Below are 21,578 nucleotides of genomic sequence, written 5' to 3' on the forward strand. Positions count from 1 at the left end.
AGCTTGCTCAAATTCATGTCCATCGAGTCAGTGATGCCATCCAACCATCTCATCCTCTGTCATCCCCTTCTCCTCCCACCTTCAATCTCTCCCAGCATCAGGGTCTTTTCCAGTGAGTCAGTTCTTCACATCAGGTGGCCAAAGTATTGGAGTTTCAGCTTCAGCATCAGTCTTCCAATGCATATTTAGGACTGATTTCTTTTAGGATTGACTGGTTTGATCTTGCAGTCCAAGGGACTCTCAAGAGTCTCCTCCAACACCACAATTCAAAAGCATCAATTCTTCAGTGCTGAGCTTTCTTTACAGCCCAACTCACACATCCATACATGACTACTGGAAAAACCATAGCTCTGACTAGATGGAGCTTTGTCGGCAAAGTAAGGTCTCTGCTTTTTAGTCCAGGTTCGTCATAGCTTTCTTCCAAGGAACAGGCATCTTGTAATTTCATGGCTGCAATCACCAGCTGCGGTGATTTTGGAGCCCAAGAAAATAAAGTCTCTGTTTCCACTGTTTTCCCATCTATTTGCCATGAAGTGATGGGACTGGATGTCATGATCTTCATTTTTTGAATATTGAGTTTTAGGCCAGCTTTTTCACTCTCCTTTTTCACTTTCATCAGGAGGTTCTTCAGTTCCTCTTCACTTTCTGACATAATGGTGGTATCATCTGTGTGTCTGAGGTTATTGATATTCCTTCTGGCAATCTTGATTCCAGCTTGTGCTTCATCCAGCCTGGCATTTCACTTGATGTATTTGCATATAAATTAGACAAGCAGGGTGACAATATACAGCCTTGATGTATTCCTTTCTCAATTTCGAACCTGTCTGTTGTTCCATGTCTCGTTCTAACTGTTGCTTCTTGACCTGCATACAGATTTCTCAGGAGGCAGGTGATTCCCACGTCTTTAAGAATTTTCCACAGTTTGTTGTGATCTACACAATCAAAGGCTTTGGTGTAATTAATAAAGCAGAAGTAGACGTTTTTCTGGAATTCTCTTGTTTTTTTTTGATGATCCAGAGGATGCTGGCAATTTGATCTCTGCTTTCCTCTGTCTTTCTAAATCCATCGTGAACATCTGGAAGCTCACGGTTCACATACTGTTGAAGCCCGGCATGGAGAACTTTGAGCATTACTTTGCTAGCGTGTGAGATGAGTGCAGTTGTGCAGTAGTTTGAACGTTCTTTGGCACTGAACTTCTTTTGGATTGGAATGAAAACTGACCTTTTCCAGTCCTGTGGCCACGGCTGAGTTTTCCAAATTTGCTGGCATATTGAGTGCAGCACTTTCACAGCATCATCTTTTAGGATCTGAAATAGCTCAATGGAATTCCATCAACTCCACTAGCTTTGTTCATAGTGATGCTTCCTAAGACCCACTTGACTTCATGTTCCAGGATGTCTAGCCCCAGGTGAGTTATCACACAATCGTGGTTATCTGGGTCATTAAGATCTTTTTTGTATAGTTCTTCTGTGTGTTCCTGCCACCTCTTCTTAATATCTTCTGCATCTGTTGGGTCCATACTGTTCCTATCCTTTATTGTGTCCATCTTTTCATGAAATGTTCCCTCGGTATCTCTAATTTTCTTGAAGAGATCTCTAGTCTTTCCCGTTCTATTGTTTTCCTCTATTTCTTTGCATTGATCACCGAGGAAGGCTTTCTTATCTCTCCTTGCTATTCTTTGGAACTATGCATTCAGATGAGTGTATCTTTCTTTTTCTCCTTTGCCTTTAGCTTCTCTTCTTTTCTCAGCTATTTGTAAGGCCTCCTCAGACAACCATTTTGCCCTTTTGTATTTCTTTTTCTTGGGGATGGTCTTTAATCACTGCCACCTGTACAATGTCCCAAACCTCCATCTATAGGTCTTCAGGCCTATTAGATCTAATCCCTCTATTAGATCTAATCCCTTGAATCTTTGTTACTTCCACTGTATAATCATAAGGGAATTGATTTAAGTCATACCTGAATGGTCTAGTGGTTTTCCCTACTTTCTTCAATTTAAGTCTGAATGTTACAATAACGAGTTCATGATCTGAGCCACAGTCAGCTCTCGGTCTTGTTTTTGCTGACTGTATAAAGCTTCTCCATCTTTCGCTGCAAAGAATATAATCAATCTGATTTAGGTATTGACCATCCAGTGATGTCCATGTGTAGAGTCGTCTTTGTGTTGTTGGAAGAGGGTGTTTGCTATGACCAGTGCATTCTCTTGGCAAAACTCTGTTAGCTTTTTCCCTGCTTCATTTTGTAGTCCAAGGCCAAATTTGCCTGTTACTCCAGGTATCTCTTGACTTCCTACTTTTGCATTCCAGTCCCCTGTGATGAAAAGGACATCTTTTTTGGGTGCTAGTTCTAGAAGGTCTTGTAGGTCTTCACAGAACCATTGAACTTCAGCTTCTTCAGGATTACTGGTTGGGGCATAGACTTGGATTACTGTGATAGTGATTGGTTTGCCTTGGAAATGAACAGAGATTCTGTCATTTTTGAGATTACACCCAAGTACTGCATTTCGGACTCCTTTGTTAAGGAGGCTATGCATGGCTACTCCATTTCTTCTAAGGGATTCTTGCCTGCAGTAGTAGATACAATGTTCATCTGAATTAAATACGCCCATTCCAGTCCATTTTAGCTCACTGATTCCTAAAATATCGATGTTCACTCTTGCTGTCTCCTGCTTGGCCACTTCTAATTTACCTTGATTCATGGATCTAATATTCCAGGTTCCTATGCAATATTGCTCTTTACAGCATCAGACTTTACTTCCATCACCAGTCACATCCACAGCTGGATGTTGTTTTTGCTTTGGCTCCATCTCTTCATTCTGGAGTTATTATTAGGGAAATGTAAATCAAAACCACAATGACATATCACCTCACATATGTTTTAATGGCTGCTATCAAAAACATAAGAGAATAAGTGTTGGCAAGGATGTAGAGCAAAGAGAACACTTGCACACTTGTAATGGAAATATAAACTGGTATAGCCATTATGAAAACAGTATGGAGATTCCTCAACAAATTAAGAATAGAGCTGCCATATGATTCAACAATCCTATATCTGGCTACAAATCCCAAGGAAATAAATCACTATCTTGAAGGGATATCTGAACCCTCATGTTCACTGCAGTAAAATCTGTAATAGCTAAGATAAGGAAACAACCCTAGTGTACATCAATGGAAGAATAAAGAAAAAATATGTACATATATAATATTAATATGTTATACAGTATACGTAACATATTTATATATAATACATATATAGGTGAAATAAAATTTAATATAGTAATTTACATTCTATGTATTTACATATATGTATATTTATTTAAATAAATATATGTGTTAAACAAAGTTAACTTATTTAAATTTATTTATTTAAAATATACAACATTTATGTATAATGGATTATTCCATCTTAAAAAACAATATTTTGTCATTTAACATCTACATGAACCTGGAGGACACTATGCTAAGTGCAATAAGACAACTCACAAACATAAATACTACATAAACTTACTTATATGTGGAATCTAAGAAAGTCAAACTCATAAAAGCAGAGAGTAGAATGGTGGTTGCAAGAGTTGAGAGGATGGGGAAATAAAAAGGTGTTGGTAAGGGTATAAAAGTTCAGTTACACAGGATGCATAAGTTCTGGAGATCTAGTATACAGCATGGTGACTGAAACTAATAAAATTGTACTTGAAATTTTCCTAAAAGAGTTGATCTTAAATGTTCTTACCACACACACACAAGGTAACATGAGGTAATAAAGTGTCAATGAACTTGACTGTGGTGATCATTTCACAAATATACACATATCACATCATCATATTATACTCCTTAAATATATATCATTTTAATTTGTCAAGTATACCTCAGTAAAGCCGAAAGAAAAGAGAACAAGAAAATTTGAAAGTATCAAAAAATTTTTTAAATAGTCTTTGACACATAGTAAAAACACAGTAAGTACTAGTTACCACATCTTCACCATCATCACTTATAAATTAGAGAAAGTAAATAATGTTGGAGAGTTTAAAAAATACTCAAATGTAAGAGGTTTCAAAAAGTAATTAACGCCACATGCTAGCAAGTTTTCTATATCTGAGTGTTAATATCTGAATCACTGTGTAGATTTTTGACCTGAAAATGCTGATCCAATACCAACCTCATCCAAGAGTTTCACATTGAGAAATACTGGGCAGGGGGTTGGGGGGAACAAGTCATACTGCTGGTCCAGAACAGAAAAAATACATCTATGTCCTCACAGAGAGCTGTGGAAGTTGGTTTATTTGCATAACATGAAGGATTGCTACAACCCACAATGCAGCCACAAAGACAGAACCCTGTTACTCAGGGTTATCAAGGCAAGAATGCTGATGTGGTTTGCTATTACCTTCTCCAGTGGACCAAATTTACAACTGATGCTTTTGAACTGTGGTGTTTGAGAGTCCCTTGGACAGCAAGGAGATCAAACCAGTCATTTCTAAAGGAAATTAATCCTGAATATTCATTGGAAGGGCTGATGCTGAAGCTGAAGCTTCAATACTTTGGCCACCTGATGCGAAAAGCTGACTCTCTAGAAAAGACCCTGATGCTGGGAAAGATTGAAGGCAGGAGGAGAAGGGGACGACAGAGGATGAGATGGTTGGATGGCTCCAGGAGATGGTCAAGGACAGGGAAGCCTGGCGTGCTGCAGTCCATGGGGTCACAACGAGTCGGACATGATGAGCAACTGAACAACAACAACACTTAGGGTTGAAAGCATTCTAATCAATATAGTCTAATTAAAGGACTCTAATTAGAGGCACACAAGAGAATCCTATTATTTTTTCAAATGTTTACTTTAAACTTTCCCCAGGGAAATAAATGTAAACACATACAATTATGTGAGTGTTTCATACCTGCTAACTTGTTTCCTTGCACGAAACCTCATGGGAGGTTTCTGCTTTCATCAGTGGATGGGCCCTGCCACCTGTAAATGCTCTGCTAATGCCGATTCCAACCATATCTGCTCAGTCTCCCAGGAGCCACAATTTCTCTGTACAGAGACAGCATGACTGTGCATTGCACTGAAAAATTCCCCACCTCCCACCTTCACCCACATAGCCACTCATTCTTTCACTCCAGCCCCCTTGTAGCCAATGACCCCACAGAGTAAGGATTTCAGACCATGGCCTAAAACACAGTAGGCTAAAGGGACAATGCCAGACCCTGGCATCACTGGTGAAGCTGACTATCAAAGAAAGAGCTGTTTTAGTGTCCTAAGACCTTTTCAGCAAAGATAGTGCAAACTTGCTAAAAATCAGAGGAGAAAGCAAAGGGAAGGTTAATGTTCAAGCTCAGAGAGGAGCTGGCTTCATTGAAAAGCTTTACACCTCTTTAAGTTTCCTTCTGAAGACTTAACGGTATTAATTACATTTGTGCTCAAAGTATTAATACACAGACAACTTAAGTCAGGTGGATGTTAGGTGTTAAGTAGATAGTAAAAGTTTCCTTTATTCTGGTCCCTTACCTCTTTGAGATGGTGGTTTCAATGAGATCCTGAGCCAGCTACCAAAAATAGAACTAGACACACTGTTGTAGCCTGGTGGAGCAGAGACCAGAACCTGCCCCATGACTCAAGGGTAAGGCAAACTGCACCCCCGTAACTGTCCTAGTAAGCATGCCGAACGGGACATCTTCAGGCTGGACATGCTCGCTGCTCCACTTCACTGCCTACCCCTGGATTTCGTCCATCCCCATGGAAACAAAACAAGATATTCCTGATCAACAGCAGAGCCTTAACTTTACTCCCCTTTTACGGTGTGCTAATCAAGCTCCCCAGTATAGCTATTCCCTAATAATCTCATGTAACTTCTGCCAATAAAAGTGCGGGCTGAAAGGCCCATTTTGTCCTCCTGCCATGGAGAGCAGGAGGGCCCCCTGACTCCCCACTTGCCAATTACATGTGTCTGTCTTTTCATTATGTGCTTGCCCCTGTTTCAGGTCTTTCTCACCCACTTTGCTAGACCAACACACAACTGAATTCTGATCGAAAGAGTGGGAGTGAAATAAAATAAAATAAACAAACCTATCTCTACTCTAGGCAGTTTCATGAAATACATCAATAGCAGGTCATGGTGACACTTGGAAAGGGACCAGACAGAGGCCTAATGAAGAGGCTGACCCCTCCAGTCCTATGAGAGAAGCATGACCCTGTCCAGGATGAAGTCTAGAAGAACAGCGACTGCCCACAGAGCTGACCACACAGCAGCCTGACCAGCCATCTCAGTGATGGCCCCTCACACCCTGCTCAGCTGACTGAAGCCCAGGTGTCATGATTGTGGTCACCAGTTCCTTTCCTGCAAGGAAGTGGTAAACGCATCAAGTAACCTGTGGTCTCAATTTCACATACTGTTAAAAATGTAATCTCTAGACCTTCTTATGGGCCCTCTTTCCTGAAACTGACCTTCCTAAGAACACACGCTCTGGTGAAGATGCTGGGCCCGTGGCAGTGCTAGCTCCCCTTTCAGAATCACCCTTCTCCTCTCTACAAAACAAGGCACACCCCCCACTCATTCCTACTTTTACAGGCTCTACTGGTCTAGAACTGAAAACTGTTCAGGTATCTGTCTAAGGCCACTGCACGTACTGGTATCAACTCTCTTAAAGAGAAATTACTCTGACACATGTTAAAATGTTAAGAAAGACTTTATTCAAGACTATGAGCCCAGGGGAGAGTGTGATGGAGCTGAATCCCAAAATCAACAAGGACAAGTAGGGGGTTTATAGCCAAGGAGCAGAGTGAGGGAGTCAGGGGATGGAAAATCACTAGCAAGGGGAGGGGCATTCTTGCTAAGTTGACTTAAGAGAATTCTTGCTGAAGGCAGGGCAAAGTAATTGGATATCAAGGTACCCTTATCCCTTGGGGGATAACTTAGCAAGATTCTTGCTAAATGGGGGTCAGTGCAGACAGATGTGCAAGGCCAAGGAGAGGGCTGGTCAAGAAGACAGCTCAAAAGAACCTCGCTGAAGTCCCATCAAGGAGACTACCCTCGTCAATACATACTTTACACCTCAGGTGTTCTCAAATATTTCGCTTTTAATTAAATTGAAAAACAGCCTGATCATAGTTTAGTATGAGGCTTGGGCACATTACTCAGAGGAAGTTCAACATGAAACTTCTCCCATTTCTACCAGTGATACATGATCTAAATGAAAAACAAAAACAAAAAAACCCTCATCCACCTCACTCAGAAATGTGTTGCCAGTAAATGTTTACTGTTTAATAATGTTTTTCTGTTTAATAATATTCAGTTTGTAATATATTTATATTGTTTCAATCAAATGGATAGTAATAGTAATCAAATGGATAATAACTCTTTAATCTTTTAATGATTTATCTGAGGAAATGTTTCAAAAATTAACTCAAGATATATATTTTCGCTATAAAAATGGATATCAGAAAAAGACTATTAAGCATAGATTTCATTAGAATAAAGTTCTGTGGGGGAAGTAGAATGGAAACAGAAGATTAAAGAGAAAAGTATATGATATAAAATTTCCAAATGTTGTAAGATGAACTCATTTATTTTTAAAGGAAGTATAAGGCACAACCTAGAAATTGAGAATTGTTTTATTCAGCAGATATACTGAGGACGTAAGCCCTGGAGACAGGTTCTCAGGTAGCTAAAAGACTGTTTCAAAGAGGTAAGGGAGGAGCCAAAATATGTAGTTAAGAGTATTAAAAGATTACCGAAGAAAACCAGGCATCTTGGGACTTCCCTGGTGGCCCAGTGGTTAAGACTCTGTGCTCCCAACGCAGGGGGCCTGAGTTCAACCTCTGATCGGAAAACTAGATCCCACATGCCGCTACTAAAGATCTCACAGGCTGCAACAAAGACACTGCATAAATAAATATTTTTTAAAAAAGAAAACCTGGCATCTCAAGTTAATGAATTTACTACTTTTCTAAGTATGAGAAGATGCAAGTGTCTAGGTTCTTTGAAATCCTTCCTTTGCTATGCATTTTAACTATTTAGGGCCAGTATCCTGTTTTTCTCTATCGTGAATCCCCTTAGGGTGCACAGTCTGGGAGGCAGCAGTAGCTGCTGGCTTAGAGGCCGCAACATCCTTTGTTTACTGATACCGCAGGTGACATTCTTCCTCCACAATAATCTGTATCAAATTGCTACTGGTATTTTTTTTTTTTTTTTTTTTTCGGTTGTACTAGGTCCTCAAGGCTGTGCACAGGCTTTCTCCAGTTGTGGTGAGCAGGGGCTACTCTTCTAGTTGTCGTGTGTGGATTTCCCACTGTGGGAGCCTCTCTTGTTGCAGAGCATGGGCTCTAGGTGTTGCAGAAACCACTACTCAAGAAACCAAGCACCACACTCGGAGAGTTAGAGAACTCAGGTTTACTACGCCAGCGGGCCCAGAGGAGTTAACACTCCAAGCTCTGAGCCCTGAACAAAGGGGTTACAGAGTTTTTATAGACAGATTATAGTGGGCAACACTGGCTGTTAATAGGCTGGTTTAAACTAAAGGGTTTCGCATGTGCAGGAACAGCAGTCAGGATGGGGAGGGGGATGCCTGGACCTTTACACAGACAGGCAAGATTAAGCAGGTTTGCAGGGGCCAGGCGATTGCAAAGAGCAGGACAAGGGCGAGTGAGATAAGCTCCTGTTCCTAAGTATTATTAAGTCCCCACTTTCTGAGACTACATGACCTACATGATCCAGACTCCAAGAAGCAAGCTGAGTTACAGAGGCAGAAAGAGCAGGAGGTTATGGAAAAATTTAATTTTTCCTCTTTGTAGGCACACAGGGTTCAGGAGTTATGGCACATGGGCTTCGCTGCACTGCAGCACGTGGGATCTTCCCAGACCAGGTATCGAACCAGTGTCCCTGCACTGGCAGGCAGATTCTTAACCACAGAATCACCAGGGAAGTCCTGGCTACTGGTATTTAAATTTCACTGTATACAATGAGTGCTATTCTAGTTTAATTTTCAATAGCTAACTTTCACAATAGACAAGAGATCAAATCCATTCATCTCATTGAATCCAATTCATTAGTCATTTAAAATCTGTAATAAAAGACTGCATGTCAAGTTAAAAAATATGTGCAGGTGTATATAGTTTCTGAAAGTTCCTTAAGAGAGTATACACACAAAAACTTTGACACTCTCTGAGCTAGAGAAAAATGGTCAGGTGGAAAGTGACCAGAAATTAGTAAAAAAGAACAACAGAAAGAAACCAAGGTTCCTGAAAAGAATCCTGAATTGCTTGAAATACATAATGTCAGTAGAGAGCAGCTGAGGTAGCAGAGACTTTAACTAAGGGCAGAGACCCTGCAGCAGTGCAAGAACAATGGGGCTATGGGCCTTGTTTCAAACACCCCGCACCCTTGTCATCCCCGCTTCTCATGCCGGCTTTTTTTCTAACTAAGGAAACAAGGTGGGCTTCTCAGGTGGCACAGTGGTGAAGAATCTCCCTGACAGTGCAGGAGATGCAAGAGTCACGGGTTGGATCCCAGGGTCAGGAATATTCCTTGGAGTACGAAATGGCAACCCACTCCAGTATTCTTGCCTGGAAAATTCCATGCACAGAGAAGCCTGGCTTGCTACAGTCCATGGGGCTGCAAAGAGTTGGACACGACTGAGCACACATACACACATGGAAACAAGGTACTACGAGTAGGAACTTTTAGAAACCCTCAGAAACACACTCCCACACTCCCCACCCATCGAAAAAACTGTCACAAATTACAAAACACCAAGAGACCAAGACAAGCTAAAGAGCCAAAGGGTTTCACTCATCTTTACTTCCCAGTTAAAGTCCAGGTGTGACCTGTGCGGATGCTGCCTTCTGCTCCTCCATCCAGACAGCATAGAAGGGGGAAGAGAACATTTATTTGCACTCTTTCATTGCTTTACCCAGGGCAACAATGAAGAGCCAAAGATGACAATAATCACAATCTTCCTTTCACTTTTTTTGAACAGTTGGGACAATGGAGGATGACATCGTTTTGATGGCATCACCGATTCAATGGACATGAGTTTGAGCAAACTCCAGGAGATGGTGGACGACAGGATGACATGCTGCAGTCCATGGGGTTGCAAAGAGTTGGACACGGCTGAGAGACTGAACAACATCAACGAAAAGGCAAGAAAGCACAATTTTTAAACAAAAACGTATTTTGGGGTCTTCCTTGGTGGCTCAGTAAAGAATCTGCCTGCCACTGCAGGAGATGTGGGTCTAATCCCTGATCTGGGAAGGTTCCAAGTCTCAGAGCAACTAAGCCAGTGCTCCACAACTGTTGAGCCTGTGCCCTAAAGTCTGGGAGCCACAACTACTAAGCCCATATGCTGCAATGATTGAAGCCCATGTGCCCTAGAGCCTGTGCTCTGCGACCAGAGAAGCCACCTCAATGACAAATCTGCACACCGCAACTAGAGAGTAGTCCCTACTGACCAAAATTAAAGAAAAGCACATGCAGCAACAAAGACCCAGTACATCCAAAAATAAATAAATAAAAGTACACATTCTTTTAGAAAAGGTATTTTTTGGAACCCTCTCTCCATTTTGGCAGGGAACCTGGGCCAAGATCCTTGCTTAGAAACAAGTGACGATATTCACAACCTGCTGGTCTATCCTGTGCGGAGAGCTAAATTTCAAGTGGTGAATTTTCTCAGACCTTCTCTCTGGGAAAGCTGGGGCACTTCTTTTCTTACAGGTGACTCAATTGAGTTGATGAGAGCCTAAGTAATTCACTCAAAAGCCTGCCAGACAATAGACAAAGAGCTGAGATTCCACAATACATCACCATGTTGCCATCTGCTTTTCTCTGAATGTTTATGTCCTCTAAAAATCATGTTGAAATTCCAAAGCTAGGGTGGTGGCATTAGGAGGTGGGAACACTCAGAATGTGATTAGATCACAGTGCAGAGCCCTCATGAATGGGATAGATGCTCTTATAAAAGAGACTCCACAGAGACTGCTTACCCCTTCTACCAAGTGAAGACACAGACAGAGGCGCCAGCTGTGAACCAGGAAGAGAGTCCTCACCAGAAATGGACCTTGCCGGTGCCCTGACTGGCTTGTCAGCCTCCAGAACTTCTGTTGTTTATAAACTACCCAGTAGGTAGTATTCTGTGTATTGTTATAGCAGCTCAAATGGACTAAGAGAACATCTAAACAAGAAACTAACTACTATCACATGTCTTATTTCAAATCTGATTTAGAAGATACTACTTCTTTATTCTGGTCTGAGGATATTGTGTTCTTCAAGAACTTTGAAGTATGCAGATGTACTTCTTGAAAAAATATGTATATTCATATTCATTGCCTCTCTGTATTCGCTGACTACTTGACTCATTAACCCCAACCAGCAAAGGCCACCGTGTCCAACTCACCAAGCACAGCAGCTTTGCATAAAGCTCTCAATTGCTCTGCAGCATGAGCACAAAATAACTCCCAAATTTAGATATCTTGCTGGAGTTCTAGACTTTCATTTGTTGTCTCTTTCCTCACCAAGGAAACACTTCAACACTGCATATTTAAAGCTAAATTGTGACTTTTTAAAATTAAGGACATCAGTATTCTCCAAGTCAAAATCTCAGTCTACTTCAACCCAGATAAGAGTCTCCATGTTTGACTTGGCTCAGTTTAATATTTTTAATACTCCATTGGAAAAGCTGAAAATGGTATGATAATGAAATCTGTATACGGCACAAAACCATAAAGGACACCTGATTTTAAAAAACAGTATTTAAACAGACTTAAGAAGATGAGATGAAGGAAGTAACATAAAATATAATTAGAATGAATATATAGTCCTCAATTCAGGTTTTAAATATTATACTAAATGCTCTACAACTATTATGAGGATTTGTGGGTTACCACCAGTTGATGTTAAAAAGATTTAAGTGTCACTGCAAAGTCAAGGTGAACCTCTTGGATTATTTTATCTGCATAACGAAAAGGTCTAAACAAGGGCTGTGACAGTGCCAGCGAGGGCACACCTACAGAACAGGGTGTCCTTATTGTTCAAACAAGTCCCAGTGGGGAAGAGATGGGAGTCAAGCCAAAGGCCGCATGACAAAATGCACACAACACTGAACTCACTCCTTCTAGAAAGTGCACCAACACCCCAGCTCACTTAACAAGAGCAGCTCCATAGGCAACCTCCCATGCCAGGATCACAGGCAAGTAAGTACACCACCAGTAACACACAGATGGGCGGCAAAGTGACCTTGCAGATCTTGACACAGATCTTACAAAGATACACCAAGCCTATGGAAGAGACAAAAAAGTCTGGAAGGTACCTGTTAATAATGACCCTGATGCTGCTAAGTCGTTTCAATTGTGTCCGACTCTGTGCGACCCCACAAATGCTCAAAACAGAATGATATTAATAATAAAAAAAAAAGACCGAGAGAAGCTGGAGATGGCCCTCCTGCCCCCACCTGGAGATGGTGGGATTGATTACTCAAGCAAGCAATTCTGGAAAAACAGAAAAAATTCTTAATATGATCATGCCACGAACTTCCAAAGTCAAGTGAGGACTATGCTATTATGCATCACAGACTTTTACCAGAAAAATAATTCCTCCCCTCACCCATTGATTCAATTCTAGAAATGAGTACTTAGAATAAAATTAACTTATTTTATAATCTGGGCTTTGCTTTTTCCAAATAAAGCTAAATCAAACTTTTTCCCAGTATGAAACTTTGAACTCTGTTTTATTCACTCTTGAGTGGTCTTTTTCTCATTTTAGTTCAGTCACTCACTTCAGTGTCCACCTCTTTGAGACCCCATGGAGCTGCAGCTTCCCTGTCCATCACCAACTTCCATCACCAAGATCCAGAGCTTGCTCAAACTCACATCCATTGAGTCGGTGATGCCATCCAACCATCTCATCCTCTGTCATCCTGTTTTCCTCCTGCCCTCAATCTTTCCCAGCATCAGGGTCTTTTCCAGTGAGTCACTCTTCGCATCTGGTGGCCAAAGTATTGGAGCTTCAGCTTCATCATCAGTTCTTCCAATGAATATTCAGGTCTAATTTCCTTTAAATTCACTGGCTAGATCTCCTTGCAGTCCAAGGGACTCTCAAGAATCTTCTCCAACACCACAGATCAAAAGCATCAATTCTTCGGCACTCTACTTTCTTTATGGTCCAACTCTCACATCCACACACGACTACTGGAAAAACTGTGGCTTTGACTAGATGGACTTTTGTCAGCAAAGTAATGTCTCTGCTTTTTAATATGCTGTCTAGGTTGGTCATAGCTTTTCTTCCAAGGAGCAAGCACCTTTTAATTTCAGGGCTGCAGTCACCATCTGCAGTGATTTTGGAGCCCAAGAAAATAGTCTCTCACTGTTTCCACTGTTTCCCCATCTAATTGCTATGAAGTGATGGGACCGAATGCAATGATCTTCATTTTTTTAATGTTGAGCTTTAATGCAGCTTTTTCACTTTCCTCTTGCACTTTCATCAAGAAGCTCTTTAGTTCTTCTTCACTTTCTGCCATAGGGGTGGTGTCATCTGCATATCTGAGGTTATTGATATTTCTCACGGCAATCTTGCACATCCAGCCCAGCATTGGACATAATGTACTCTGCATAGATGTTAAATAAGCAAGGTGACAATATAGTCTTGACATACTCCTTTCCCAGTTTGGAATCATTCCATTGTTCCATGTCTGGTTCTAAAAGTTGCTTCTTGACCTGCATACAGATTTCTCAGGAGGCACATTAGGTGGTCTGGTATTCCTATCTCTTGAAGAATTTTCCACAGTTCACTATGATCCACACAGTCAAAGCCTTTGCTGCTGCTGCTGCTGATGCTGCTGCTAAGTCACTTCAGTCGTGTCCGACTCTGTGCAACCCCACAGACTGCAGCCCACCAGGCTCCCCCGTCCCTGGGATTCTCCAGGCAAGAATACTGGAGTGGGTTGCCATTTCCTTCTCCAATGCATGAAAGTGAAAAGTGAAAGTGAAGTCACTCAGTTGTGTCCAATTCTTGGAGACCCCATGGACTGCAGCCTACCAGGCTCCTCCGTCCACGGGATTTTCCAGGCAAGAGTACTGGAGTGGGGTGCCATCACAAAGGCTTTAGTGTAGTCAACAAAGCAGAAGTAGACATTTTTCTGGAACTCTCTTGCTTTTTCGATGATCCAACAGATGTTGGCAATTTGATCTCTCGTTCCTCTGCCTTTTCTATATCCAGCTTGAACATCTGGAATTTCTTGGTTCACATACTGTTGAAGGCTAGCTTGGAGAATTTTCAGCATTACTTTGCTAGCATGTGAGAAGAATGCAATTGTGCAGTAGTTTGAACATTCTTTAGGATTTTCTTTAGCCTTTCTTTGGGATTGGAATGAAAACTGACCTTTTCCAGTCCTGTGGCCACTGATGGTTTCCAAATTTGCCGGCATATTGAATGCAGCATTTTCACAGCATCATCTTTTAGGATCTGAAATAGCTCAGCTAGAATTCCGTCACCTCCACTAGCTTTGTTCGTAGTGATGTTTCCTAAGACCCACTTGACTTCACACTCCAGAATGTCTGGCTCTAGGTAAGTGATCACACCATCGTTGTTATCTGGGTCATTAAGATCTTTTTTTGTATAGTTCTGTGTATTCTTGACACCTCTTCTTAATATCTTCTGCATCTGTTGGGTCCATACTGTTCCTATCCTTTATTGTGCCTATCTTCTCATGAAATGTTCCCTTGGTATCTCTAATTTTCTTGAAGAGGTCTCTAGTCTTTCCCATTTTATTGTTTTCCTCTATTTCTTTGCATTGATCACTGAGGACGGCTTTCTTATCTCTCCTGATATTCTTTGGAACTTTGCATTCAGATGGATATATCTTTTCTTTTCTCCTTTGCCTTTCCCTTTCACTTTTCTTCTTTTTTCAGCTATCTGTAAGGTCTCCTCAGACAACCATTTTGCCTTTTTGCATTTCTTCTTCTTGGGGATGGTTCTGATTGCTGCCTCCCATACAACATTATGAACCTCCGTCCATAGTTCTTCAGGCACTCTGTCTATCAGATCTAATCCCTTGAATCTATTTGTCACTTCCACTGTATAATCATAAGGGATTTGATTTAGGTCATACCTGAATGGTATAGTGGTTTTCCCTACTTTCTTCAATTTAAGTCTGAATTTTGCGATAAAGAGTTCATGATCTGAGCCACAGGCAGCTCCTGGTCTTGCTTTTGCTGACTGTATAGAGCTTCTTCATCTTTGGCTGAAAAGAATATAATCAATCTGATTTCAATACTGACCATCTGGTGATGTCCATGTGTAGAGTCGTCTCTTGTGTTGTTGGAAGAGGGTGTTTGCTATGACCAGTGCATTCTCTTGGCAAAATTCTGTTAGCCTTTGCCCTTTTTCATTTTGTATTCCAAGGCCAAACTTCACTTTGTACTCCCAGGTCTTTTTCTAGGACCAGTTTTTCAGTGATAATTTCCTAAGCACTCTCCATCCAGTTTGGCAGTTTTCAAAGGGTAGCTGTGAGGATGATGCGATGATTCAAAACCATGTCTTGTCAGAAATGACAGAAGGAAATGAAACCTAGAGAAGAACACATGGAGACCAATACAGCTGTGTTCAATTGAAGGGCTGTCATTGTGATTACATTTCTTCTGAAAAGCACAAGGATATAGAACTAGGACCAGGTAGAAACAATGCAGACATTTCTACTCAATATAACAGAAAACTTTAACAACTAAAATTATCCAAAATTTTGATACATTGCTTTAGAGATAGTGAGTTTCCATCTCTACAGGTGTTCACATAATGATTAGCTCTTTGTGTGATTAGCACACAAAGACCCTTCAGAGTCATACAATACATTACCTTCCCTTCTCCTACTGAAGTTGTATTCAGCTCCCTCCTCCAGGGTCATTACCCATGGTTCTTTTCACTTGTTCAAATATTTATGGAATCCCTGCTGTATGCCAGGCACTGTTCCAGGAGTTTGGGATATTTCAGTTAACACAAGTGAATCAAAACCTTTGCCTTTATAATGTGTACATTGTGGGAAGTAAATTCCATCATATTTTGAAGTGAATAAATACATAGAAAAGAAGAAATTGTTTAGGTTAGAGCCAGTGTGCTGGGAAGAGATTTACGTTGGAATTTTATATAGAGTGATCAAGGTAGGCCTCATCAAGAGGGTGACATCTGAGAGACCTCATTGAGAGGATAAATGTAGGTTCTAAGAGAATGACTTGCCAGCCCATGGCTAAATAATCCAGTGGCCACTAGCTTAATCTATGTACTTCTAGAGTCACTGCCATCCAGCTGGTCTTCACAGGTTTGCACAAGTCAAAGAATGCAAGGTTAATTAGGGCCCCAGAGTCTGCGCCCAGAGCCCCAGGTCCTCTTCTTACACTAGGAGCCAGTTCCCGCAGTTCCGAGTGGAGTCCTTCCCACCAGGTTCATTTACCACTGCCACCTCTCATCCTCATCACCTAGCCTCCAGAGAGCTTCCAGAGATAACAAACTCCCTACAGTCTTCTCTTTCATTCAAACTGCATGTTGCTCAGGGACAGCTGCACTGGTTTATTTCAGAAAATTGGCATCCAGGGGCTGCCACATTCATTGCAATTCCAGGGTACAAAAAACAGATGGCATGAGACAAAAAACACTCTTAAACATGAGTTGGTTCTAATTTCAAGACTCCTGGGTGTCAAAATACAATGGACTTGGAAAAATACTCAGTAATCCTGTTAATTTCCCTGGTTTCAAGAGACAATGTTCCCTTTCCAACTGTCTCTAAGAGAAGACCACTCCTTTTTCTAGCCCAAGAAGGGATGTTCTTTGGCCAGAATAACTTGAAACACATGGCGGCCTCACTTAAAGGTTTCCGGCTTTTGGTCCAGGGGAGGATCAGAAAGATACTGATGCCAGTCTCTTAAATAAAATAACATAGTACAGAGTTTCTTCCCTTGTGAATGGATGCCTACAGTCCCCAGCCCTGGCACGGGGGTTATTTTATACTGAATAATATACTACACATTTCTGGGCTCATTTCAGAAAGGACAGAACCCAGAACAAATACTACTCAGTATCTAACAAAGTGTCAACAACCAGACCTATAGAAAGAGATTGCAGTGATATCCAGAAAACCACACAGCCTGACAAAAGCCCATATGCACATATGCTCAGCACCTAATGACTCCCCAGGTTCTACTAAGGCATAATTAGCTTTGAAACTGCTTTTCTTTTTCAGTTTCTAAGGTGCTGCTGCAGCCCAGTGAAGGCCACTGGGAATTAATTCACCAGAGTTACTAGGGGACAGCTCACACCATCACTCTTCCTGCAGGCATTGTTAGCAGGGCCTTCCAGAAACCAGAGAACAGAAGAAAAACACAGAAGTTTAGAATTTCATGACCCTCAAAGAGCTTTGGGATTCCCCTATTCTGTGGCCTCCCCCACGGCCTATGTGCCTGGGATCTACAAGGCTGGCATAGAGTGGGGAGGAGAAAAGATGTAACAAGGGTCCTCACTGGCTTCCCATGCAGTTCCCAGGCAAGTCCAAGTTGACAGAAAGAAAAGGTCACTTGAGTAATGAGCTCCCTGAAGTCTCCCCGGGGAAGGGATAATGCCACCCCCAGCCTGTTTCTACCAACAGCTGTGCCTGGGATTTCGGGTGAGCACATACTGGGGCTTCCAGGACAGTCCTGCTGCCACCTAAGTGTGCAGACATGACTGCTGACAGTCCCCACCTTCACTCTCCAGTGTCATAGCTTGGATGCTAAATTATATGGTCCCCGAAGGAAATGTAACTGAGTTCCAATGGGAATTTTGTTGGCTTACCCATTTCATGAGACAATACCTCTCCAAGTCCATCACTGGCCTCAGGACAGACCTGTACAAATTCTCTGCACGTCTCTGTGTCCATCAGTGGGAGAGGCAGCAACACAGCACTGGGTGGTCAGGCCACTGCTAGTGCTGACATCTCAAGCCCTCATATGTCACAGCAGTGAGACTGTGGACAAGCTCTCTATCATCTCCCATTTGAAACAAAAAAGGGAATTAAAGTAATTGCTAAGAAGATTAACGAGTTAATATTTGTTAAATGCTTAGAACAATCCCTGACACAGGGTAGGCACTCTGTGTTTGCTAATTAAAAAACAAACATCCAGTCTAGCTCTCTAACAGGTAAGTGAATTTCTATTTAAGGAAGTGAAGCAGCTGGAGGAAATCCCTTCTTAAACAGCTTAAACAGCTTTTAGATACACTCCCTGCTCAAGGACTTCTCTCAAACACACTTCCCCACCCTCGCCCCAAGCAACCCAGAGTGACTCTGGCTTGGAAGAGGATCCCAGAGGGCAAAAAGGCCGCCAGGTGGTTTATGGTCAACTACACTACAACCGCAATGAAACCAGTGCAAGCAGAACAAAGAAACAAAGAGGAAAATCCCAGGTTGCAGCTGGCTGTCAGGCTTCCCAACATCTCCCTTAATTGTCTTATACCCTCAAATTGAAAACAGCTCTTTGCTTCCACATACTCAGCAACAGAAATCGCACATTTAAGTATGTGATTCAGGACTTCAAAAACATCAAAAATGTCCTGATAACCAATATTAAATGAAATTCAGAGCAACACACTAAAGATGAAAACATCTCAGATACATAACTCATGCGTTAAGATTCCATGTGATAAATTAGAAAGAAATCTCCTTAATGCCACAGAGAGACACCCCTCTACCACAAACAAAATAGCTGCTTGGGACAATCATGTAAAAATGGGTTACACTGCATGATCCCATGAAAACAAAAATTACCAACCATCTAGATAATCGACTTTGTGAAAGCATCAATTCAGTTATTTAAATTTTAGTGTAAATTATTTCACCAAGTGCTGATTTTTAAGTTGGGGGGGGGATTGCACGTGTAAGTACATATGCATGCCTTTTTATGTGAACAGTGGTGTCAGATTCACTTCTCCATTATCTGTCTGGTGATCACAGAAAGGATGTTATTCCTAAGGTCATAAAATTCTGAATAACCGAAGACAACTCAAGTGGAGGGCACGCCACGAAAATTTTAACCACTTAGCCAGGGGACACAGGAACAAAAACAGGAAGTCTTGTTACGGTGGCGCCTGGCATAAGAAACTTTTCCATTAACCTTTCTTGCAGGAGAGCTAAGGCTCTCCCTCCCAACATTTTATAACTTGTATTTCTTTACAAATGAAGAAAACCAAGGAGTCATTTCCAGAGATGTACTACCTAAAATAGAAAACGTAAGATACTCATCCTCCATTTACTTAGACTTCATTAACAATATTTTTCTTTAAAATAATGAAGCCAAGCAAGGAATGGAACAAGCCCTAATCCACACTGCACCCCAGTACCTACCCCCCAGCTCACATTTTAAAGAATCCGTTTTATCAAGGAGGGGTGACCCATCCGAGGGAGCCCCTTTCCAGCAGTGGGCAGTCGAGGTCTCCACGAGGTTGCGGTTACCGGCGCTTCCTCCGTAGTCGCTTCAACAAGTCCCGGGTCTCGGCGCCAAAAGGCCACACCCACCACGCCATCTCTTCGGAGGTTTTCTCTCGCATCTGAAGACTCTGCGCTCCATTTTCACAAGCGAGGACTTCTGCTCTGTCCCGCCATTTCACTCGTGCTTCCGTGACGTTTCCCACAACCACGCATCCGCGCGGTCGCACCTGGACCCGGCGGCGCCCCAGCCCCAAGCCCCAAACCACTGGGCGCCTGGAATCTCTGCCTGCACCGCACCCGAGACCCTCACCCAGACCAGAGCCGAGGCCCCGGGGGGTGAACCGGCGCACAGCGCGCAAAGGGTGCTCCTGAGTCCTCTCTACTCGCGAGAAACGATAAATGCGGGGCGGGGGGACTGAGGGCCATCAGAAGAGCGGGGAGGGCTCGGGCGACCCTGTCACCAGGGCCCAGAGCCTTCCGCACCGGGGCTCTTGCGGGTCGGTGAGCCTTTGGCTCTCGTCCCTCGGCCCCCAGGGCTCCTGAGGACGGTCGGTGCTGCTCCCGCTTACCCCGCCCGGCCCGGCCCTACCTCCACCAGCAGCCCGAGCAGCAGTGCCGCCACTCTCCAGGCCAGGCTGTCCATGGCTGCACGTCCTCCTGGTCACAGGCGCGGGTCAGTAGCACTTCCCCTGCAAGGCGGCCAGCGGGCTGGCGGGCGGGATCCCAGCCTGGGGACCCAGAGGCACAAGCGGGCGAGCGGGGACCCGGGATGAGCCGCTCCGCCCTCGCCGCGCTCCGCCCCCGGCTCGCGCGCCCCCGGCTCAGCTAAGGAGTGTCAAGGGTCCTCCCCTCCAGAGTGCACGCGCCAGGAGCCAGGAGGCAAGTCGCGCGGCAGGGCGAGGAGGGAAGCTGCCAACCGTTTGCTCCCTCCGAAGACACCGTCGTGTCACCCCTGAATAGACCTGGTAAGGTTTATAAAAGAAGCAGTCTCCGCCGTGTGAGGCTTGTTCCAAGGAGGCACATGAACCTATTGTGTGCCTGCAGGTTCTTCGTCCCTCTCATCCCTGCGCTTACCGTGGGATGGTACACCCTCCCCACGTGTGACTGCAAGGATGGCCAAAGGATGAGGAGGCAGACCGAGAATGGAAGGCTCACTATGCCTCATCTCTCACTTAAATGTGGTGCTTTCATGCCCATGTCCCCCTGCGCTGTCCCTGCATGCACACCCTCTACATCTGGACCATGTTGAAGCCCACCGTCCCGCTGATAAGTTTGCAATGTCCTTCGCCTCTGCTGAACTGACTTTCCACCCCTCAGTACCACGTGAAAAGAAAGAAAGAAAGTTCAGTCGTGTCCAACTCTTTGCGACCCCATGGACTGTACAGTACATTTAATTCTCCAGTCCAGAATACTGGAGTGGGTAGCCTTTCCCTTCTCCAGGGGATCTTCCCAAAGCAGGGATCGAACCCGGGTCTCCTGCATTGCAGACGGATTCTTTACCAGCTAAGCCATAAGGGAAGCTTCCAGTACCACGTACTTACCGTATTTTTCCCCCCACATCTTGGCTCAGATTGCATCTCATTTGTACAGTTATTCAACAAGTATTTATTGAGCTTGTAAGTTGTACCAGATCATGAGCTGGAGAGGCAGTTCGTGGGGGAGGTGGGGAGGGAGGCGAGAAAACTCTGCCTAGTGTCTAAAGGGAGAGATAGTCTCTTGCACCAGTAGGATGCAAAGTGCAGAGACCTGGGAGTACTGAATAGGAAAAGACATTACCACACCTGGTTGTTCAGCAGCCCCAGGCGTTACTAAATGAACAATTGAAAGAATTGCAGACTTCTGTCTCTGGGTTACCTAATCACTTACAAGGTAGGTGCAACATAACCGAGCCCTTAACTACTGATGTTTTAGTTCAATTTTTCAGTCTGAAGCATTACTGGGGACCCTTTAGAAAAGAAAAGGTCTTCAACGAGAAGGGGTTATGCTAGTCTCTGAGTTAACCCACCTCTTCTTCCATAAAAATAGGCCCCCAGGGTTTAGAATACTGAGGATTTCACTTTTCAGTTTCCTTTGCTCTAGGTGTTTGCTTAGGCTTCAATAACAAAGTACCAGACTGGACGACTTAAGCAACAGAAATTTATTTTACTCATA

General features: G+C 43.1%; 1 protein-coding gene and 1 pseudogene across 1 annotated transcript in view; one reads left to right on the forward strand and one right to left on the reverse strand.

The window, feature by feature from the left end:
* The window catches only part of LOC138984659 (large ribosomal subunit protein uL23 pseudogene), a 31,765-nt pseudogene extending 11,919 nt beyond the window's left edge, over positions 1 to 19,846 (forward strand).
* Positions 1 to 20,251, reverse strand: part of VOPP1 (VOPP1 WW domain binding protein) — a 180,476-nt gene extending 160,225 nt beyond the window's left edge. The window contains exon 1 of the mRNA XM_005904393.2: positions 20,017 to 20,251. Within this exon, the coding sequence (XP_005904455.2) occupies positions 20,017 to 20,070 (54 nt within the window). The 5' untranslated portion in view covers positions 20,071 to 20,251. The remainder of the gene's footprint in view (positions 1 to 20,016) is intronic.
* Positions 20,252 to 21,578: the final 1,327 nt, after the last annotated feature.

This window comes from Bos mutus, chromosome 22 (assembly GCF_027580195.1).
Source record: "Bos mutus isolate GX-2022 chromosome 22, NWIPB_WYAK_1.1, whole genome shotgun sequence".
Taxonomy (NCBI): Eukaryota; Metazoa; Chordata; class Mammalia; order Artiodactyla; family Bovidae; genus Bos; species Bos mutus.